This window comes from Corvus moneduloides, chromosome 1, assembly GCF_009650955.1.
Source record: "Corvus moneduloides isolate bCorMon1 chromosome 1, bCorMon1.pri, whole genome shotgun sequence".
Lineage (NCBI taxonomy): Eukaryota > Metazoa > Chordata > Aves > Passeriformes > Corvidae > Corvus > Corvus moneduloides.
Genome location: NC_045476.1, coordinates 124,222,393 through 124,246,412, shown reverse-complemented (window position 1 = coordinate 124,246,412; position 24,020 = coordinate 124,222,393). Strand labels below are relative to the sequence as shown.

The 24,020-nt window shown below is 41.0% G+C and overlaps 1 protein-coding gene across 1 annotated transcript; it reads left to right on the top strand.

Annotated features, from left to right (window-relative positions):
- BPNT2 (3'(2'), 5'-bisphosphate nucleotidase 2) lies at positions 1-23,685 on the top strand. Its single transcript, XM_032126015.1, has 5 exons — positions 1-590; positions 12,901-13,060; positions 14,005-14,100; positions 15,942-16,103; positions 17,801-23,685. The coding sequence occupies exons 1-5, from the start codon at positions 204-206 to the stop codon at positions 18,070-18,072; spliced, it is 1,077 nt and encodes a 358-aa protein (XP_031981906.1). The 5' UTR covers positions 1-203; the 3' UTR covers positions 18,073-23,685.
- Positions 23,686-24,020: the final 335 nt, after the last annotated feature.

Sequence of the window (24,020 nt, the reverse complement as noted above, 5' to 3'; positions counted from 1 at the left end):
CGAACGCCGCGGTCCCGGGCAGCGGGACATGCTCAGTGCGCGCGGCGGGCTCCGCCTCCGCCTGACCCGGATACAGACAGCGCTGCCTCGGCCGCGAGCGTGGAGCCGGCGCGGCGCCGCTGCAGCAGCGGGAGCGGAGCGCTCCGGCCGTGCCATGGGATTGTGGTGACTGCCCGGCCCCGCCGCCCGCCCACCCTGCGGCCATGGCCCCCATGGGCATCCGCCTCTCGCCGCTCGGCATGGCTGTGTTCTGCCTGCTGGGGCTGGGCGTCCTCTACCACCTCTACTCCGGCTTCCTGGCCGGCCGCTTCGCCTTCTTCATGCTGAGCGAGCCGGCGGCCGGCGGGCCCGAGACGCCCCACGGCTCCGCGGCCGGCGGCGCCGTGGACCTGCGGGAGCTGCTGGCCGTGTCCGTGCTGGCCGCCGTCAGGGGCGGGGAGGAGGTGAAGCGGGTCCGCCAGGGGAACGTCCTCAACGCCAAGGCGAAGGGGAAGACGCGGGAGGGGGCCGAGGAGCAGCTGACCACCGGCGACCTCCTCTCCAACCGCAGGATGTTCTACCTGCTGAAGGGCGCCTTCCCCGCCGTGCAGGTGGGTGCCAGGCCCCTCCGTGGGGCGGGGGCTGCCGCGGGCCCGGCGCTGGGACCCCGGTGTGGAGCCCCGGCGCTGGGCTGCTGCACACCGGCGCCTCTGCGGTCTGTGACCGCCGGCGGGAAGCGCTGCCCTCCTTTGCGCTGTTCCTGCCCCTCCCGCTGAAGTTGTGGCAGTGCCACCTTATGCTTGTTGCCCTGGGTGTTGGGTTGCAGGGGAAGGAGTTGGAGCGTGTTGCAAGCGAAGCCACTCGAGGTGAAACAGTATCAAATAGTACGGGCATGGAGGGGTGGGGGAAGCACCGAGTCTCGCTCGAGTGGATCGTGAGCTCTGTGGTTAAAGATACGGGTAATTGCACAGCGCAGATTCCGCGTACGCTTAAGATAAAGAGATCAGGAATGCCGTTGTTTTTGTAGTTATCCTTCCTGCTAGTTGTCCTTCCTGCCGTCAGTTATGGGGAGAGCCAGGAGTGCGGAGCAGCGATCGAGAATTCGAGGCTTAGGAACATAGCGCTGCAATAATCGAGTGTTTAGCGCTCGTGGCTGTGGGACAGCAGATAGGCACAGCTGTGTTAATACTGTGGACCACTGCCTACCTGAGCAGAATGAGTTTACTTTGCTTTCAGAGGTGTACACCCCTTCCTGCTCTCCCTCACTTCTGAAATCTGGGTCTAGTTTTTAAGGTTGTGCCCTAACCTTTGAACTATACTTTGAGGCTTTTTGGGGTTTGTTGGCATCGTTTCTGCTTTCACTTCAGTAAATCGGAACTTCTGTCTCTTGATGTTAAATTCCTTTATAAATTCCTGTTAAATAGCTTTTTACGGCCATTTAAAATGGGTAGAAAGCCCTAAATTTGGATCTCAGAGGTGGTGATCATATGCTTCTGCTGGACAGGTTGACAGAAAAAGTAGCTAAGTCTGGTTTTTGGTTGGTGAGTTACTATTCAATTTTTAGTAGTTGTTTTGAAAGTTCCACAGAATAAAGTGTAGTTTTTTGTTTGTTGGCTTTTTGGGCTTTTTTTTGTTTGTTTCTTTGTTTTGGTGGAGTTTTAAAGTGTTGTAAAGAACTTACTGCATGTGAAATCTAGAGGAAACAACAAATTCTTCAGTGTTTGAAGTAAACTTGATATGTGACTAATCTTCCTCTACAGAAAGATTGTGCAGATTCTGTTCTGAAGATTTCCTGGATTGTCTGTCGGTGACAAGCCACCTTCAGAGGCCCAGTGTTAAAGGAAGAAAAAGTATTGACCCCTGTTCTCTTGCATTATTCGGTGTCCTCATGGAGCTTGGCTTTACAGCTTAGCTGGCTTGAAACCTCTATGCTTTCTCCCCTTTCACAGATGGAAGGACTTCATTAATCTAGATGTAAGAGTTGCCTGTGCTTCTAAAGAAGGCTGGGAGTTTGGTCTGGGCTTGAAGAGTACAGTAAACTGTGTGTTGCCTGTTCTGTGGTCATGTGTAAACTCTGCTCTGGAGCCTGGAATTCTTAGCAGTGACAGTCTGACTTGTGTCTTTCACAAGTTTTTCAGGTGATCTGGAGTTATTCAGTCTGACAGATCAGCTGTGGGATGTTTAGTATTCTAAGAATATGATGGGGATAATAACAGCTTATCTTATGTGGTGTTAAAAAAATACTCGCTAAGCTATGCATACACTGGTAAGGCATTTTGTCTCTTAAAGTCTGTGATGAAGATATATTCATTAAACTTTTGTTCAAACTAAAATAAAAGCTTTCTTTTACTACTGTATACATACATGTGGTTCTCAGGTGTGAAGACAAAGTATCATCTCAATCTACTAATCCATCAAGGGTAACTTCAGAACAGCCCATCTAAGACTGCAGCTCTTTCGTAAAACAGACCTGCTGAGTTTTGGTGTGAATATAAGGATTATAGAGGATTTTCTGAGGCAGTATAAAATTGCATAATGTAAGAAATATCTTATTTTATATCTGTAATCTTATCCCCGTGTACAGAGTGACACTCCAGAATAAAAGATGCTGCTGAAGTCAAATAAACCTGCTCTCCTTGCTAGAGATGATGCTAATAAAAGCTGTCAAACAAAAACTGAAATAATTCCAAGAGTAAGCTTATGCAAAATGCTGATTTTCTCACATCGTGAAGTTGTTGAGCTTAACAGGGGTACCTCAGTATTTAAATTGTTGCCAAATGCTGCAGCACAAAAACTAGGTGCTAAGATATGCTTGTAAAGCAAAGGAAATGGAGTTGTTCAGTCTGGAGAAGGCTTCTGCAAGACATTACAGCGGCCTTTCAGTACCTGAAGGGGGCTGTAGGAGAGCTGGAGACGAACTTTGTACAAGGGCATGCATTGACAGGACAAGGAGAATGGCTTTCATCTGAAAGAGGGCAGGTTAAGATGGGACATTAGGACAAAATTCTTTACTGTGGGAGTGGTGAGGCACTGGAGCAGGTTGCCCAGAGAAGTTGTGGATAACTCCTCCCTGGAAGTGTTCAAGGCCAGGTGGGAGGCTTTGAGCAGCCTGGTTTAGTGGAAGGTGTCCCACCACATGGCAGGGGGGTTGGAGTGACGTGAGCTGGAAGGTCCCTTCCAGCCCAAACCATTATATTACTCCATGATTCTCTAAGAATAACCATGGCTTTCCAATGTTTCAAAATAACCAAGGGGCGAAGTCATGCAACTGAAATAAACAAAAGTAAGTGAGCTGCGTTGCATTCCCTGTTTTGTGCTGCTGGACATAAAAAGGGAAAGCATGAAAACAGTCTGTCTGAAGCAGATCAGAGTCTCTTAAAGTGTGGTTATTAAGAGAAGATAGAAGAGTTAGGCTTCTCACTTGCAGAAGCTGAAATAAATCTGGAAAAAGTCTTATAATACTAAGAGTTGAGATTTATAAAAAAAGCCCTTTCAAAATCTGAGGGGGAAAAAATCCCACAGAAAATGTTTGCCTTTGTTCTGTTAAGTAAAGGTATTGTCTGTACAGAGGAACTCCACTGCTGACATCAGCTGCTCTGTTTGATATAAATAGATGCATTTGCATCAGTTAAGACTTCTCAAGCTATGTTAGGTAAGACCGAAGAGGTGCAGCTCAACTGTGTTTTATCACTGTGAAGTAGATTTAGTGGTGGTGTTTTTATATCCCTCAGAACCAAGCGTGAGAAAGATAAGGGACAAAGAGGCAAGTCACTTACTGCTACCTTGGGTATTACCCAGTGTTGTCTGATTGCACTCAACATCCAGCAATAAATATTTGCATGTGTATTCCATGATGCATCTTTGTACAGTTGATTTTGAAATATACTTAATGCTAAAATACATGCATCACTTTCTCTTGGTGAGGTTCTCAACTGCAGTTACAGGCTCCTGCATTACCAATATGTTTCCCTCATTTATTTGTCTTGCTAAGAACAAGTTAAAGCTCTGATCCAGCTGTAATCATCCCCTCTGCTTCTTTCATTTTTTATTTACTGTTTATCTTTTCTGGGTTACTGCTCTTCTTTCCTGGTTGATTCTCCATGCAGCCCTATTTATTCCTTGTGCTGACACAGTGGTAGTGTGACAAGGACTGGGGTGGGAGTTAGGTGAGGAGATTAAGGAGATGTTTAAGGCCCTGCTGCTGGGGTAGTAGTGGACTGGGGCGGCATTCTTTCCAAATTCAGTGGTAGACTAGCCGGAAACACTGGTATGTTCTGCTCAGAAGAGCTTCTGTGAAGAAATGATCTCATCATTCCAGAGTTTCAGCAGCATTACCTGCTAAAAGATCCCTCTCAGCATCATGCCTTAGGGTCTTATTTCTTTTAATGTGGCCTGACCAGGGATCAATGTCAGGACCTTGATAACTGAATGTATCCCGAGTAAAAATTTAAAATAAAAGTTATTTAAAAGAAAGGTTATTTAGGAATACCATGGTTCACTTCCCATTACAGCCCATCTTCAGCACATCTGAAGGAGCAGCCCTGCTTGGTCACAAAGGCAGGAATGATTGACAGAGTGTTCCTTAAACTTTCACTTTGACCACGTTACCTCTTGTCCTCTGACTGAAAAAGGCAATTTTAAAGTGATCCACACAATTCTGCTGTTTTGTTGCTGCTATACTAGAGTTATTTTCACAGGATGCAGACTTCAGTCTTACTGGTCAGATTTTATTCTGCCCTACATTCCCATTTTGAGCTGTTTTGGCTTATTTTTGTTCTAGAGTTGCATCAGCTCTATGTCTTGTTTTCTAGTGTAAATACTGAATAGAGTTTCATCTTGTTTGGTCCCTCTTTTTTTTTATTGTGACTGTGGTGGAAATCAAGTCTTCCTCTGTCCCAGTCTTTCTCTTTGAGCATCTTTTTATGAGTCTTGACACTGTTCTGAATACAAATGTTCTTCTATCTCTTTCCCAATTAAGACTGATGATAAATACTGCATTTCAAGCTTATGCATGATAATGCTGGAATCAGCGTTTGGAATGAAAATTTAAGAACATGTCACTTTTACTTTGATTTTCTTCTAAATTAATCTGGCTTTCGAAGATTAGTGACTCCGAGCACTCCTTTTTTGTCAGGCTATCTGAAGTACTGTCTAGGTTTAAACTCACTGTTTACAAGCTTCTGACCACAGTGCCAACATACCTAAAAAACTGAAATTTCATCTGGGATGGCACACTCTGCAACTGATACTGATTCTGTGTGAAAGATAGATATGTTAAAGAAGTAGGTTTAAAAACCAAAATACTACTTAAGCTTCAGAAGTATTGCACTTTAGTGAAGAAGTTCAGTAATTTGTCATTTCATGTTGTGAGAGGCCTCCTCAGTCTTAGGGCTTTTAATAAAATTAATGTTCTTCTGACCCGGATGATCTTTGCAACTGTCAGTGGGTTTCTAAGTAAAACAAGAAGTGTGAATGTCAATCTGGAATCTCAGTAATAGGTGTCTGGAGATGCATCTCCTAACACGGGTTCCAAATGATGCCAGATGACTTATGCCTACTCTCTTTGCATAAAAATGAACTTAAAGACTGTAACTTTATGCTAATGAGTTCCGTGATTTTCTTTTCAGATGCAATTAGAAGCATTCATTTGGCTTGTTTGTACACTGGGGGTGTTTAATCTATCAGCTGAGCATCTAGAGAGTTGAATTTCTTAGTGTAGCCACTCACAAACAGTGGAAGTTTTCTGGGTATTATCTGTTTTACTGGTAGATTTCTAATCTGTCCTTATTTGGATGTTTTCTTAAAATGACGAGAAGTGTTGCAACTCTTGTGATGAGCAAGTCATCCCTTTCTCTTTACTAGACTTGGGTCTGTATAGAACTGTAATAGAGAATTTTGCCATCTACTGAAACTACTTGTGTGAGCTAATGAGCAAGTGGCTCTATTTTCCTGGTCTAAAATTCTAGTTGTTTCTGCAGATTACTGGTGGAAACAGTGAATTCTGTGATCCATGCTGATTCCCTCAATTCCACTTTTGTTGTTTTTACCAATCTCTATTCATCGTAAGGCCACAGAAGCAGAGTTGTCATCGGATATGTCTTTATCATTTATTAAATCCTTTTTCTTTCAGTGTGCTTCCTGCTGGCTTAATGGCCAAAGTTACCAAACGAGTTTTGATAAGCACTAATTGAGCTTCTGGACATTTAGGCTTGTCTAGATTCTTCTTTGCACATTCTGTCACCTTATTCCTGCATTAAGTGACTTCTTGTTGCTAAAATAAACAAAGATGTAGTTGATGGTAGAGGGAAACCTCTGTCTGTCTGGACTTAGGTGCCTTGAAAAATGTATGTGTCCATTTTCAGTGTTGTGGTATAATTATAGAAATATTTGTTTTCTGATCAAATGAATGACAACATGAGACCAGTGGGTTTATACCTCTTATTATTTCATACATTTGTATGATTTTATACCTTACATATTTATATACAAATACATTTTATAGTTTTAAACTTAATTAAAATTTAGTACTTTAAACTTACAGTTTTTAAACTTAATTACCTTTTAATAAGTTTGGGGTTTTTTTTTTTAGAAAACCATGTGATTCAGCAAGGTCTTCTCTCCTTTCATAACAAAATATGCCTTGCTAAAACTCTTTGTAAATTGAACCTTGGCAAGAGGAACATTTTTGAAAGGCACGAAGATCACCTGTAAAAGCTTATTTTTCCTTTCTAATATGTTGTGGTAATCTAAGGAGGAAAAGAACCTTTTCAAAAGCAAGCAGCTGGCTTTAAAAATGTCAGTGTATTGAATAAAATTAAGGGGTTTTTTTCCTATGCTGGTAAGGCTACTATTCAAATTTTTTAAAGCTTAAAGGTATTTTAAATTTACAAAAAGAAGTGGTACTTTGATTTCCCAGTTTGCATTCTTTTCAGAGTTAAGTAACCTAAACTTTCAAGAAGCAGCTTTCATTCACAGTGAAAACTCTTATTCACCACCCCCAAATTTAAAAGTTGGAAGGGAGGGATCATGAATGGTCCTGGGTGCAGGTGAGCTAAGTCTTGGTGTGAATGCACACTGGTCCCTTTGTAACAGATTTTGTAACCAGGGTAGGTTAGATACTTTCCTCAGATACTGGAAATACGGTGCTGTGTGCTCTCCTGGAGCGTTCTCTCCTTTTGAGCATATTTATATGTCCTGACTTGTCAAGTGGGTGTTTACATTCACAAGTTTTGGCATCTGATTCCTTCACACGATTTGTGGATGTACAGATGCTGTGAGAAGCTGAGACAGCTTTCACCTCTGATACATTTGAGGAGAAAAACAGAGAAGCAGAGCCAATGGAGGTAAAACAATCTGACTTGTAGTGCAGGAGGTATAGGGCTGCTCTTTGGTGCAGTGCAGCAGCAGTGATTGAAGGGGTCTCTAAGTGGGGGAAGTACCAAAGACTGCTGGTCGAACCGCTCTCCCCTGAGCTGTGACATCTCTGAAGCACAGTCAAATAAGAGCAAATCAAGTACAGTCCCATGCAGCCACCTCATAGGTACTGACCTTCACACCTTCCAAGGTGTGTAGTTGTGGGTATCCTAGAGCCGTAAAATAACTTGTGTTGGAAGGGACCTTAAAGATCATCTTGTTCCAACTACCCTGCTGTGGGCAGGAATGCCTTCCACTAGACAAAGTTGCTCAAAGCCCCATCCAGTCTGGCCTTGAACACTTTGAAGGCTGAGGCATTGTAGCGGGTTGGGTTTGTAACCGGGCGGAAACACCAATTTCGTGTAGTGGTTTGACCCAAAATACTCATTACTGCTTATCTTATGTGAGATAAGAATTAGGAGAAACACAAAGCAGGCACCAAACTTGAAAGAATATAAAGAAGTTTATTAACAGACCTAAAAGAGGGGGAAAAAAAATTATATCATACCTTCAGAACTCTCCTCCTCCTCCCGCCTTCCTCCCTTCTCCCACTGACAATGTGAAAAGACAACCCTTGAGATGTTCAGTCTGTTTACCGCTTCCATAATAACCTTGTTCAGTCCATTTAGAAAGAGAAGCCTCTTCTTGCTCGTGCTATGAAAACATTATCACAACGAGACAGCCGCCCACTTCCAAATATTGTTCAGTCCATTTAGGAAGAGGAGTCTCTCTGCTCGCATGTGAGTCCCTTCCCCCGACTTGCAGCTTTTCCCGCAACTGCTTTCGAGGGTCCACTCTTGAAGTTTTTTGGGGTACAATTTTAAGGTTGAGCCGTTCAGAAACAAGAACAGAGGCCCTTCTCCTTCCCTGGGAGCAAAGGGTCTTCCTCATCTTCATCTTTAGGACTATCTCTGGGAGCATCTCTAGGAACTGAGGTTTTCTCCTTTCCCATTTGGAGCAAAAGTCCTCATCTGGTCCATCTCTCCCTGTCCAAACTTCTCATGAAATTACAGCTGCATCAGCATCTGCCTATCTCAGGTGCTTTTGCTTACGAGTTGAACACTCCACCCCCCATATCTTCATGAAATTACAACGGGATACTCTGATATATCATAGCTTCACAACAGAATTTCAGCTTTAAGCATCTCCTCTTTCTCTTCCCTCAGGTTTTCAGCTCTTCACAGCACTAAAAGGGTTAGTCTAACCTAGGCTTTGCAGCTGGAATGTGGCTTATCGCTGTTGGTCACCTGGCCTCTGCCGGACAGCGGTGCCGCTTTTGCTGAAATCTTGGCCGCAGTGGAGGTGGGGGGGTGCGTTCCGAGCCGCTCTGGCTGCCCACAGCCCTGCTGGGGGGGTCATCCTGGAGCCGTGGCCCGGCCCGGCCTGGCCCAAGAGGGGACTGGGCCCCGCAGCCACCTGTCCCAGCGCCGGAAACGAGAGAGAGCTTGAGGGGGGGGTTTGTCTATTCTTAAGTGTGGATCGAAGAGGCAGTCACACCTTTAAGTGGCTTAAAGAATTGTCCATATTCAAACTGGCCGGCTGATAGGTTCTATCCGGTCATAGAGGAAGCTGTAAGGAGAACATCACTTCCGAGACTCAGCTTGCTAACCTATGACAGGCATCCGCAGCTTCTCTGGGCAACCTGTTCCAGTGCCTCACCACCCTCACAGTAAAGAATTTCTTCCTAAAATCTAAGCCAAATCTCTCCTCTTTTAGCTTAAAACCATTCTCCCTTGTCCTATCCCTATCTGCCCATGTAAAAAGTTATTCTCCCTATTTTTATAAGCACCCTTTAAGCATTGGAATGCTGCCTTAAGGTCTCACAGCAGCCTTCTCTTTTCCAGGCTTAATAAACCCAGCTCTCAGCCATTCTTCATAGGAGAGGTGTTCATCCCTCTCATCATCTTTGTGGCCCTTCTCTGGACCCACTCTTAACAGGTCCACGTCATTATCATGCTGAGGACTCCATACCTGGTTGCAGCACTCCAGGTGGGGTCTCACCAGGGCAGAGTAGAGGGGGAGAATCGCTTCCCTCCTCCTGCCGGCCATGCTGCTTTTTTTCATGCATCCCAGGAGGTAGTTGGCTGTCTGGACTGTGAGCACACATCCATGATAAACCCCAAGTCCGGCTACGTTATGCTGCTCTCAGTGGGTTCTCCCAGACTGTACTCATGCCTGGGATTGCCAGGTGCACCATCTTGTGCTTGGACTTGTTGAACTTCATGAGGTTCTTGTGAGCCAACTTCTCAAGTTTGTCCAGGTCCCTCAGGATGGTGTCCCTTCCTTCTGTTTTGTCACATGCACTCCTTGGCTTCATGTCATCTGGAAACTTGCTGAGGGTCCATTTGATCTTACTGTTGTAAGGACATAATTATCAGATGGGGATATTGATGCTCTCTGGAATAAAGTGCTGTGCTACCTCATGTTTTTCAATATACTGGATTATTTGCATATTAAAATATAAAATGAGTATTGAGCTGGAGAATTCTGTGGGGAAGGAGAGGGAGTACTAAATTAAAAAAAAAAATTCACATGCCACCAAACACTTTCTAAGAAAAGCATTGCATTTTCATGTACTGATGTGTGATTTTAAAAATAGAAGCTTCTGTTTTGGGATGGGGGGTGGTGGTGTTTGCATATATTTTTTCACTTTAATTTACCTTCGATGGGTGAATTCAAAGGCATAACTACAGTTGTGTTCCACTCTTTCAGACCAGGAAAAAACCTGAAGTTGTGCACCATGCCAGGGACAGCTAGCTGGTATTCAAGTAGGCTTTTTGAGTGAAGAGCTGCCACAAAGACAGCATGAAGTGCTGGTAGGGACTAAACCAGGACAGGACAAAGAGCCACTGTTAGTTTCCCTGAAGTCTTTAAGTGGTCAGGACTGTTGGCTGTTTGTTAGAGCACTGCATTTATCCAGACAAGTTCATAGTATATTGGAGTTGCTTCCTGTGTTCCTGAGCAGATCTGTGTTCCCATCACCAGTGTGCTGGAGGGGAGTGTTCTCTGTGCAGAGGTTTCTGAAGGCTGGAAACACCTGGGTGTTTTGGAAGGCACACCATGGACTGATCCTGGTATTGGTGTTGGACCTCTGCTGCTGGCTTCCATGAGCAGCATCCCTCATTTGTTACGGAATTCCTGCACCTTACAGGCTGGTTTTGAGGAAGCTCCGTACTGGTCAGATGCAGCCTGACTGCCTTGTTTATGAAATAATGGTTTTTGGTTTTTTATTTTACTTTCCAGCAGTATTCCATGCACTGATTTACATATATTTTATTAAATCTCTGTGTTTGATGCAGTTCTTTGTGAGGAGGGCTTTTAATTCAAGCGTAACTGGGGAAATTTGCCAAAATGTAGTTAAGCATCATGTCAGTGCTTCCAGAACTTCCCCAGGTGGGCTTTTACACCTTACAGCTATTAGGCAATTAACCCCAGAGCATCTTGCTGAGATAAGGTCTAGTGTCTGAAATATTTGGCCTTGTCACTATCTTTCTACCATAGCTACTCCTAATTTATGAGTGAGGGTTTGGGATTGCAGTGAACTACATATCCATATCGCTTGAGAAAAGTTTAAACTGTGAGGTCATGGCCTCTGGAGGCTGCCAGCAAATGAGAATGACAAATAGGAACATGGAATTAACACAGAGGCATGTTTTCCAGGTATATTTTCCTGCATTAAAAAAAAAGAAAAAAAGCAGGAATAAAAGAAGCTTTCAGTTTTAAGGGTTGGTGAGCCCCTCTCAGGCAAATATTTAGCCAAGGCTACAGAGTAAATGGTCATATGAATGGAAGTAGTGACCTGGTTGGAGGGGATGGGATTTGTGGGGTTTTGTTTTGGTTTTGGGGGGTTTTGTTTGTTTGTTTTGGTTTGGTTTTATTTGGGGGTTTTGGTCTGGTTTGGTTTTTGGGGTTTTGTTTGTTTGTTTGTTTGTTTTACTTTCTCCAGATGGCTGTGCAACCTTCTCACTCTTTCCCCAGTTTTTTTCTAGTGGAATAATCATGTCTGTTGAGAGACAATCATTATAAATGCTGCACAAAATCTGAACTAGTAGGTGGTGTTTCTCTGAAAACAGTACCTTTCAGGTGGTTTCAGACTTTAAATTCTAGTGTACTCTAACAACAGGTTTAACAAGATATTCTTCCTTTTGAGCATGGGTTCCAACCCTTTAACTTTTTGGAGGCCCCTTTCTTCTGTTGAGGAAATGTTTTTTTATGATGGTATGTCATGTGCTGCAGTGGAACTTTGACTGCCCAGGGGCTGTGTTGAGACTGCCAAGTCTGTGGAACTACTCATCTTGACTTTGCAGGACTGTTTTCCCTAGGGGAAAATGCAATTGTCAGGTTTATTGGACAGTGACAGATGTTTAATTTGTAAATGTCACAGCAACTTCAAGAGCTCCATGTTTGGCATATAATGCTTCAAATACTGGTTTTATGTGAGAAGACAGCTATGATGTATGGCTGGAGTTGCTGCAGTTCTGCTTCCTTTTACTTTTTGAATTCTCTTGGAGAAAATGGCCCTTAACTCTTGGCTAATAACTTGTTGCAGTTGAGGTCTGTCACATTCAAATGTTGTCTGATAGCTCCTTCATTTTCCTTGTCTTTCCATGTCACTTGCCTCCAATTTTTGGGACAGCTGCATCTCTGGTCATCCAAAAATATTGTGCTACTGCAGTCACAAGGACGTTGTGTTGGGTTTTGCAGATCATTACTCCATTCAACAGATTGGTGCTGTGTGCTCCCCTACTGGGCCAAACTCCACTTGATGTACTGAAATGCCCTCTGGTGTGAAGTAAAGTTCATTAAGCTGGGCAGCAAGTGACAATAGGCTTACATGTGACTTTTGACTGCTGTTTATAAATGTTCTTCATGGGCTATCCTTAGGACCTTACCCCAGCCTACCCTAAAAATGAGTATGGGTTGTTACTTACTTGTTTGTGAAATAAATTTGTCTGACAGTTGTGTAGTGGTTAAATTCAACTGAGCTGCTAAAATTTCTAGTTGTAACTCAATGCCGGCAGCAGAAATATATGTACTAAGATTTCTTCTTGTCCAAGTCATGCAGAATCTTCACAATATCTGGTGGTAGTATATCTGTACATTTCCATGTGCATCTACTGGTCTGTATAAATTGAGTATTAGACCCCCTACTGTCTGTGTACTGTATGATTCTCCAGAGTCAAATTGTCTGCTGGTAGTCCTTAAAGCAACTGCATTTAAATATTGATTTAAAAAAATGCGATTCATGCTGTGGGAATGTTCAGTAGGGAGAGCTGCAGCCAAAGCAACAGTATCCAGCTGTGGTGTGGTTCACAGTAAAATTCTGGATTGTGGTTTTGCATTGCTTGTCACATGACCATAATAGCCTGTGAGCTGCTGAAAAATTACTAATTCCTGCATTTGAGGTGCAGGAAGAAAGAGAAAATGTGAGCAAACCTGTAATTTTTCCAAGTGCTGCAGTTGCTGTATCTGATATGTTAGTGCAACTTCTTTGTTGTCTCACCACAGATAAATTCTGAGGAGCATGTTGACACAGCTGATCAGGAGACAGTCTCCTGGGATCGCAGTATTCCTGAAGACATAAAGCAAAAAATACAGCCTAAAGAGGTGCCAGCAGAAAGTGTCACTGTCTGGATCGATCCATTAGATGCTACACAAGAATACACAGGTAGCTGATTCTTGTTCACAAATCATGTGTGTAATTCTGATGTTTGCCTTTTACCCTGGAGACAAAATAGTAAGTACCTAAAATGACGTCTCTTGTTAAAGTGTCTTATGTCAAAGCTATTTGTGATTTAATTGAACAAATTGCATAATGAAATCTCTGTGGTTCTTAAATTACAACATTTATATATTTCAACTCTGAAATTACTTTGGTATCCTTGCAACTAAGTAATTGCCATAATAAATGGTGACTGTCAATTATGGATTGTACTGGAATTTCATGTTTCTTTATTTCAGTCATTACTGTGACAACATTAAGTATCTTATATTTTCAGTTTTGCTTATTTAAAGGAAATGCTAAGTAAATATCCTATTTAACTTGATATAAGAAAATTTGTGTTGTCATTTTTCAAAAAAGCATGCATAATTCAGTCTTCCCCCTTTTCCAATGTTTTTGGATGTCACATAAGCAGTTCAAGGCAATCCAACTAAAATCCTTGCTGATAAGTACTAAGGAACAACTGAAAAAATGGGATTGTTTTGGTGACTATTTCATTGATACAATTATCCTTTCCAGTGAATCTTCTTTGGGTTTTTAATTACCATTTTTGAACTGATAGAGAATACGAGGTGAGGCAGAGAAGGGAGAATGCAGGGGCACAGATTTCCATGAAAACATGGGTTGCATAAGACACAGGTGTTAGCATTAGATCTGGTGGCAGTATAGGTTACATCTACTGAACAGGAAAAATTGCTGGAAAGCTGAAAAGTCTTTAAAGTCTTTTGAAAACTGAAAGGTTATTTGAAGATACATCGAAGTTACATAACTGTAAAGAGGCAGAATGTAAACTGGTCTTCAGAGAACAATCTGAATCATCTCCTGTCTGTTTTCCTTTTGTGTTCTGACATCTGATTGTAAACTTGCTCACTTTGTTGTTTTGTCCACAGAGGATCTTCGACAGTACGTCACAACGATGGTTTGTGTGGCTGTAAATGGTAAACCAGTAATAGGAGTGATACACAAGCCCTTCTCATCATATACAGGTACCTTCATGCCTTCACATATTTCCATCATGGTCAGTCATAGTGTTAATCAAAATTTGGTGTTTCAGGGGACATCTGTAGGTATAAATGAGAAAATAGTACTGGGGCAAAAGGGCACTTCAGACCTCACAATTAGAGCTGCAGATGTGTTCTGTGCTGTGAAACCACAAAGGAAAATGCTGCCCTTGTTCAACCTAAAAATTATGCATTTAGAACAAACTAACTGAAAATATGTTTAAGAGCTAAGATCTCTTCAATCAGAGTGCTTATAGCAAACAAAAAAAAAGTTAAACCTGCAAATACCGATCAGTTTCATGTGTGCTTTTAGTCTTTAGCAAAAAAGAGTACTTTTCTCATTTAGCAGAATAACTTGGGTCTGTGATAAATATACCCAGGACCTGCTGTTTATTCAGTGTGAATAAAAAAAGATTGAATTAAGATCTTAATGGCAACTCTTTGTATGTAACAGGCAAGACTGTCTAGCATAGCCTTATTGATTATCTGACATGCTTTAATGGCACAACTGTGAAGTAATTAATTCTTTAGTATTAACGATGTATCAGCAAGCATTGCTGCAAGTTTGTCAATTTGCATGCACTTCTGAAAGCTTCAAAGCAGTTTAAGTATTCATGGCTTACTGTGTACTTAAAACAGGAATTTCTGTTTACATTTTCTCTTAGGCAATACTGACCTCTAGAGTGCTGAAGTTCTGCAGTAGCTCTGGCACAAAAACTAAGTCTAAATAAAGGCATTTTGTATTTGTTCTCCTTTTTTGGCCCACTGAACACTCAACATTTTGTGCTAAATATTTTGCTGTCTATAAATATGAGTTTAATTACCAGTCACTTAAGTATGTGATATATTTGAATATGCTTCAAGAATCTTGGAGGTTTTGGAACATAGTTTTTTTAGGTATCAATACCCATCTCAAGAAATGGGGTTTTAGCATTGCAATGTTGAGAATTTCTCTGCTTTAATAATAGTGAAGTGTGCAATGTTCAGACAAGAAATCAGATGAGATGCAATGAATTCTGTGTGACAAGTATTCATTTTCCAAGCTGGAAATACCAATATGTTTTGAGTCAGATTGTTCCTAATACTACCACACAAATACAGAGCAATAAAGGGCAGTCAGCATTGTTATTACACACAGCTCAGTCTGTTGCCAAACAACCTGGCTCTCTACTGAGATGAAATTGCTGGGTAGTTTACTAAGTAAATGTCAGATTAATGGTTAGGGGATGCCACCTACCAAGCCTGGCTTTGAACATCATGATGAAACAAGTGGGAAGTTGTGTATTCTAAATGCAGTTGTCTGAAGCACAACATCAAATATCTTTCTTTGTAGCACTATCCTCCTGAGCTATTTCCTTCCTTAGCATTAGTATCCTTCTGAACAAAATGACTCCATAGCATTTTTGGTATCTGCTTTAAAGGGTAGTGGGGCTTTTTGTTCTTACATAAAAACATTTTTTGAGGAAATTTCTGATGAGGAGATATCCTTTTAACTTTGGTTAAAAGGTTTCCAATTGCAAGTTCTGAATATTAACTACTTGGGATTTTTCCCTCTTACTCTGTTCTTTGGAAGTATCACACAAGAACAGTCAGGCTTGGGATAATGGCATATGCACCAATGTGTGTGTGGCCTGTTTGTCTTCCCTTGTGTGCACATGTGGATATGCACCGCATCCTCTGTCAGCCCTAACTTTCTCTGTTACAGTAGTGAGAGATATTAAGTCAGAGGTATCTATTACATATTCTTAGATAAGTACCCTTTTATCTTCACACTTAACAGAGATTGGTTTTTGTTAATCTTAGCAGAATTTTTGTTTCTCTTGTAGCCTGGGCAATGGTGGATGGTGGGTCAAATGTAAAAGCTCGTTCCTCCTACAATGAGAAGACTCCAAGGATTATTGTGTCCCGCTCCCATGCAGGAAAAGTTGAGCAGGTTGCACGGCAGACATTTGGAAATAAAACTGTGATAATCCCCGCTGGTGGAGCAGGTTTGGTTCTTTAAGCATCCTATCCAGTTTATTGCTTCTGAATGTTTTAATGGTGCAGCTGTTACTAGGCAAAAGGATGTAACTGTGGTGCCTCCTCTTTTTCCTCTTGCTTTTTCATCTTCACATCACTGAAAGCAAGTGCTTGACCCTAGGGACACAGTTTTTCCTGTGTTTGGGAACCTGCATGCAAACTTGGTTCAGACTTCAGGCTGTTCACAAGTCAGTATGTTACTGAAACTAGGCCTGGGCCAGCAGTGTTGTTGTCGTCCTTTCATTGAAACATGCTGATGTATGTTCACTTAAGGCACTGATGCCTCAGTGGGACAGAAAGGGTTGTGTGACCACAGGCAGAATCATGGAAGAGAATCTGTTGGTTGTTAGCTGATAGTATGGTTGATTAAAAAAAAATTAAGAAAAAAGCCATTAAAGTTTGGTACTATTTATTGCATTTATGTCAAAAGAGAAAATTAGTGTCACTAAAGTCCATTTTTATCTGCCTCATACTCATTGAAGGAAGTTTTAGAATACTTTTTACTTATGTGATGTCCTTGTGCATGTTACTGACAGAATGTAAATGTGAGGCACTAGTGTAAAGCAGCAGAAGTTTTAAAGTCCCAGAAAGGCCATGTAAAATTTTATTTTTACAGAAATGTGTCTTTCTGTGTCTTTAATACGAGAAGCCAGAGCTCCCTTACAGATTTTTTAGTCAAGAAGGTCTTGCATTGCTTCTTTAGATAATGAATCTAAATGACAAAGAAAGGGAAAGTGTAGCTAATTATAGCAGCTCTTGTCCAGGGCTTGACTCTGTTTAAGAAGATAAAGAAATTAACAGATTAATGAAACAAGAATATTGGTCAAAGAGTTGAAAAACTCAAAAAATTCCATGAAAGAAAGAACACTTTTTGAGCAATTACTTTGTGCTGCATAATGAATAATAAAGGACTGCTTTGCTTTATTAAAGAGTGGTGTATACATCTTCCTTGTATTGTAATAAAAAGCCAGGGAGAAAAAGATAGACTTGAGCAGGGGGTCCGATGCTGGTCAGCACTGGTGTGCCACGACCTTCCTAGAGAGTGTCCTACAAAGAGCAACTCTTCGAGGAGTGATGGCAGGCCTCCCTGGGCAGCAGGTGATCTCAGCAAGTGTAGCAACTTCTCTGCTACAAGTGATTCCAGCTCTTGTGATTCAGCTCTTTGTGAAATCACCCAAGGCGAACTCGGGGACCGAGAGACAGGAGCCTCGTTTGGCAATTCCACAGAGGTAGCTTTTATTGTCCAGCAGCCCCTGTGAAGGGGAGGCCAGGGACAAGGCTCCCTCTTGAGGGGCAGAAACAGGGGCCTTTTATGGGAAAGGCAGGGGGTGGGGTAGAAACCAATTAGCCAACTGGGTACAGGCTATTGCCATATAGAAACAAGACATGCTGGGGGTGGTCACTTTGTCACCATGATCCGAGGAAGGTTGCTTATCTCTGGGGGGAGTCTTTTTGCCCTCAAGCCTCTCTCCTCCAAGGGAGTGCAGAGGGCTCTTGTGCCAAGGGCTCACAACCCCTGCACATAAGCATGATACAGGGATTGAGAAATGAGTGAATAAACATAAGAGCAGAACTATATTTTAGTTTCTAGTCTTGTTCTTTTAATGCGTTTCAACAGGAAAGCTTGGTTTAATTTTTTTTGTTTACCTCTGCCTATTTCTTCTAGGCTATAAAGTGTTGGCCCTCCTTGATGTGCCTGAAAAGAATCAAGAAGAAGCTGATGTGTATATCCATGTCACCTACATTAAGAAATGGGACATATGTGCTGGAAATGCAGTGTTGAGAGCGTTGGGTGGCCATATGACTACCCTGACTGGTGAAGAAATTAGTTACACTGGCTCAGATGGCAATGAAGGAGGACTTATAGCCAGTATCAACATGAACCATAAAGCACTAATTGAAAGACTTCCAGATCTGGAAAAAAGGTCACACAAATAAACATGACTGATGGAGACGTACAAGTTGTGCTTTTGGAGCCTCCAGATGCTCTGTCTGAAGAAGCAGCCGTGAAAACCTGCTAGAAAAGATGCACAGCAAAGCAAAGAAGTTTGGTGTGGGTTTGGGGACTATATTTTGCATTGGGTTTTATCAGTGGTGGTATTTAAAAAGAATAAAATAATAATAATCAGAAGTAGGAAGGGGACCGATGGTCTCACACATCAGTTTCCATGTTTTATTTTTTTCAGACTGTTTTCATGCAGTTCTTATGCTCAAGGTGCGTTTACCATATATATTGGGGAACATAGGTAAACTAAAGAAAAATCCAAATTTTTTCATAAAATAACTTGAGTATTTCTCACAGGAGTCTCTTGAAATCTTTTACATCTTACTGTAGTTTTAGCAATTCCATAATAAATTAGGTAGGAAAAAAAGCTTGATTTATATAGGGATCTGATGACTGTAAACAGTCTATCAGGAATCATGACCTCGTGTTTTGTATCCCCTGAATGGAAAGCACAAGAAGGTTGATTCAAATCTCTATGCAGCAACAGATTATCTTTGACAGTGTGGCACTCTTTCTGCTTTTTAAGAGAAAAAAAGAAATGTTCTGTATTATTTTGACTTCTTTCCTGAAGATGTAAACCAGTTTTAGTTCAGGTGGGTTGTGAATATCGATGTTTTATTAATCAGTGTAATTGTTTCCTTATACCTTTTTAAAAGAAGGCAGCATTTCCTTGTATAGTTTTTAGCAGTTACTTCTTGTCCTTGATTTCTGCAAACAGTGTTGAAGATGCATGCTAAATTTTTCTCTAATGCTTGTTCATCATGTGGTGTTTGTGCCTATAGAAGCAGCCTCTTCCTTCATTACCTTCAGTTATTTTGTTTGTTTGGGTTTTCTTTCCATTGGACAGAGGGAATGAGTTTATCAGAAATAGTAGGTTGACTGGTTATTTCCATTTCCAACACAAGATACAAACTATCAATTTTTCTACAACCCCAGGAATAGCTTTGTCATTTTAGCTTGCGGTGCACTCTTTTCTGCAGAAAGCTCTTCAGCCATTCCAAACAGCTTGTGCTTATTTGGTTTGTGGTAATTTACAGAGAGAGAGAGACCATTTGAATTTGAATCTGCTTAAGCAAGTTTGAAGAACATGTGGCACTTGAAGTACAGCAGGGTCTGCAAAACTTTACTGAAAAATGTTCTTTGCAATCCAGTACATAGAGAACAGAACGTGGGTCCTTTGATATCAAATGACAGTTTGTTGTACCTCTGTCTCCAAACATGTAGCCATCTGCATTGTTGTTCTCTGCATCCCCCCCAAGGGTTTCAGAAGGTTCAAATATACCTGTTATTTGAATTATCAGAAAATAAGCTGCCCATCTGTCCTCAAGAATGCTAAAATTCTTAGTTACCATAAGATCTTTTCTGTTCAAAGTTTATTCAATGTAGACCTGCGCTGCCTGATCAAAACCCTTAATTCTTTAACTTCTTTCATACTGTTAATGAGACCTGCTCTTCTGATTAAAAAGAAGTTTTTCTCCTTAGGTCAGTAGTGGAGAATGTTTAGATACTGCTTTCAACTTCTAGCTGAAGTTCACATTTCCGAAAGACCTCCCAGATGTTGCATAACTACAGATACAGACTTCTATTTCTTGAACTCACTGGCAAAGGAGACTGAAGCTTAGTCCTGTGAGCCTTTTGGTGCAGATAGTTTTTGGAGAACTTCTTTTCCAACATGGACACTATTGCTGCTCTTTGAAAATAACTTTGACACATGTAGATAATTCACAAAGCAATTTAACTTTCAATTCTTAAATTTAATAAATGCTGTATGCTATGACAAATAAGTGATCATGCCCTTTTTAAAAAGGATCTGATCTATTTCAGAAACTTGTTGAGCTTTCAAACTTCAGTGAAAAATAAAAATAACATTTATCAAGGTTTTAGTAATATTTTACAAGAAGACTGCAGCTTTTTGAGACTGATTTTAATGTCTTAAAGGCTAGGTTTTTTTAAAGAAAGCTCTTCTTATATTTATTTGTTAGAGAACATGGATTAAAATTTAAATATGAAATGTAGTTAGCCTAGTATAAAAACCTGATTGTGTCACAGAGATCAAATGCACAATACTTAAATGGGCAATTAAGATAAAATGTTGCAGTTTTAGAACCAGCTTGAAATCTTAGGTAAACATACTTTATGAAAATGGGACTGCTTTTATTTTGGGGAATGCTTCTATCACTTCCTTGCATAAGCTGTGATCAGACTTTCTTTATGGGAAATGAAAAATGGTATGTTATGTACAAGGGCTTATTTGTATCTTAGTTGAAGGCATAGAATAGTGAACAAAAGTATTTCCATAAGTTATTTTTTCTTAAGAAAATGAGGTACCTTAGGAAAAGCCCTCTTATCCTTCCTCCCTCATGCTGGCTAAAATGCCTAGCCTTCCATTAGGAAGACTTGTGCTTGTTTAGACACATTAATATCCTAAATTGCTTTGTTGCAGTGGATCACAATGTTCAGTACCTTTCAAAGGGGACCATTATTGGCCTAATCTCACTCCTGATGAAACTGAGGAGGTGAGAGTGTGCTGCCCAGTTAATTACTCATAGAGCCTGAGCTCGTAGAGCTTTCCCACAGTTGAGGGCCAAGGTAGTGCTTGTGATCTCCTGGTGTAATTTAAAGAGCAGCTGCTTTGGTGTGAGAACAGGTGAGCAGCTGGTGAGTATCAGTTTCAGATGTCATTTTGCAATAAATGTAACTCTTATGCAGACCAGCAAGTATTCACAAGTGCTTGCTTAGTGCACACGTCTCAGTGCACTTTGTTTGTACAGTGTTAACACTCAGTATATCATTTCTTTGACTGTGTTTACACTCCATTCTAAAACGTTCTGCTGTTCTGGCTTAAATATTTGTTTGGTTTCATCAGTGTGGATGTGACTTAACCTTATGCCCAGAGAGGTAGGAAGTCATACCATACCCACATCTCACTGCTGGGCTACAACAGTGTTCTTTACATCTTAGCATTTTCCACATAAAGCTGTCACACACCATTTTTAGAGATGCTACTTAAAACAATTGCATGTTGTAGGTGGGTCCTACAAAAGTATATGTTTTTTAAAGATTTTAATTAAAAAAAAAAAAAGTATCATTCTAGCTCCAAATAAAGGGATTAAGAGAATGTATTATTTTAGCATTGGTTTTCCAATGGTGGATTTTTTTGAGTGGCTATTATGATTAAGGTAGTTGCAAGTGAAATTATTCTAAAACTGTATGTATTTTTTCTTTTTCATTCTGCTAAAAAGAGTGTATGGTAGCATAGATAATACCTGGTACTGTACCAAGAGTCCTAGCTTTCATTCCTTGAATGAATGTTTTTTAAATAAATGGACACAGAAATAAATGGGTTGAATATTGTATTTAACTGGTTTTGAGATTAACTTGTTTGCCAGACTTTTACAGATGGATTTAAGAGTTATTTGTTCTGATCTACAGAGCATGTAATGACAATGAAAATACTTAGTAGATATGGCTTACTTGGATAGTGAATTAACCATATAGGTGAAGCTGCAAAATCATCTAGTGATATTTTTTCATACATTTACTTTTACTCCATGGTTGTTAGAGGGGGCATGTTTTCTAATTGGCTTCAGGTGTGAGAAAAGGTTTGATTTTTATTTATTTTTTTTTTTTTTTATTTAATTTTTTTTAATGGCCAGTGGCTGGAGATCAGGGGTGGGGAGGGGAGTCAGTACTGGAGTTCATCTCTGCTTTTTTATTTATAAATAAGTGTATTCCAATGTCTTTGTAGCATCCTGTTATCTGTTGGAGTTCTACAACAGTGGTGCAGTATTGTATAATTCTAATTTAATGTGTAAAACAAGGAGTGCACATCTCCCAAGAGCTGTGCAGTGAGAAGTGACTAAGTGTTGCTCTGGGCCTCTGCTGTGTTATGCCAGCAGAGAATGGCTGCTTCGTTGTCTCATGGATGTCATTCCAGTAGCAGTTTCTTTCATAGAAAACTGCTTTTCTAGGCTACTGCCTCTCCAGTTATGCCCAGCCTCTTTGTAGATCTGTTTTCTGAAGTAAACTAGAGTAGTGGAAAGAATCAGATGGCTGTGCTGGAAAAGTTACAACAGAGGACGCTTACTTCTGTTTCTTTATTTTTAAATTGCATTGATTGTTTAATTTCTCTTGTCTTTCAGGGGTTAGATAATGATACAGATAAGATTCAATGGACCACAAATAAATGGCTGTGGGATTTTAAGCCCAAGCAAGAGGAGGGCAGGAAGGACTGCCTCTAACCAAGGCGAAGCTGAATGGATGGTTTTCTGTCAGGCCACTCATGCTGAGCCTTTCTTCAGTGTTTTAGTGGTTTAGGCCCTTTCACGCAAACAGTTACAGATTTGATTTTGCCAAAATATCATTGATAGTCTTATCTTCTAATCTGCTGTCCTCGGTGAAACTGCACTATAGCCACTTCACTGTAATGTAACTCACTGAGACAAGAATATGGTAGCTCCAAGGACTCAATTGCTTGAATTGTGAACCGCAACTTCTGTATGGCATCTCTTGCAGTGATGTCCTAGTACCTGCTGTGAGTGTCTTCCCACCCCACAAGGAGGTCATGCACCCACGTTTCATACTGAGAATCTGTTTTAGCCTTATACGCCATGGTTTTCAGATGCCACATCAGCTCTTTCAGCTCTTCTGTGAGAAGTGCTCATCCAGTTTCCTTCTGAGGCTCCCTCTGGAGCCAGTAATTAATGGCCACTTTTCCCTCTTTGCTCTTCCTCTCTGTTCCCTTCTGATCCTTGATCCTTTCTTAGTCGATGTGGACAAGAAAAATGAGAGATCAGAGGTGAAAACAGTCCCAGAATGAGAGAGCCCCAGCAGTCAACTATCCAATTTATCCTGAAACTGTTGATGTTTAGGACTAAGGTCTAAGGTACTGACTGTTTCTACAAGTGCAATAGTTGCCAACGAAATAGTTGGAATGTGGAGAAGTTAATGCAATTAGGGGTACTGAACATACAGAAAAGATGCAGGTGGACTAAGGAGAAATTAAACACCCAAAAAGAAGGAGAAAATGGTTTTTCAGTATAATGTTGCAAGCATTTGGCATTTGTGGCCCCTCTGGGTGCAGAGCTTCATTGCTTATGAAAGAGGCTGCATTGGCCCTCTGTGAAAGGCCTGATTTTGTTGAACTCAATAGCAGTATTCCCACTGAACTCAATGTGAGCAGAACCAAGCCAGATAAAACAGGAACAGTAAATTAAGCTAAATTCTGAAAAGCTCAACTTCTTTCAGGAGAGCAAACAACCTGGGTTGTGTTAAAAGTTGCCTCTGACAGCTTCAGTCTACATTTGGAAATGTCATCCCACTGTCTCAAGGTTCTAAGTCTTTCAGGTTTTTGTTATAGTCTACAGGTAACATTGTTTTCTACCCCAGTTGTTCCTTATTTGTAATTCACATTTCATTTTTTCTCTCCAAAGGATCAGCAACACTCCAGCATTTTTCCTGTTATCCCACCAAATTGTATTAGCATTTTCCAATTGTGTGCCAAATTGAAATAACAATTCTATAAATAAATTCTCCAAAAATACTGATCTCTGAGGGTGTTTTTCTATATTTTGTCTTTCTGGAGGGTATTTATTGTTTCTTTGTGCTCCAGATACTATTTTTTTTTTACAGTAATGCATGCCATGTTGCTTCGGTTGTGCTCTGCCCGTCATGTGTGTGAGACTTCCTGCCTGAGGAGTTATTGATAAGTCCAGCCAAGTTTATGATAAGTATAGTTCAAGATCCCTGGTTTTGTTTTCATACCTGTGTTGGTGTAAAAGTCAGTCAGTTTGTGAAAGTGAGTGCTTAGAAATCCCCTTAGAAAAAAGAGATTAGAAAAGATAGTATTGCTCTTTGGATCTGAAGAAGTTTTCCTTCCAAC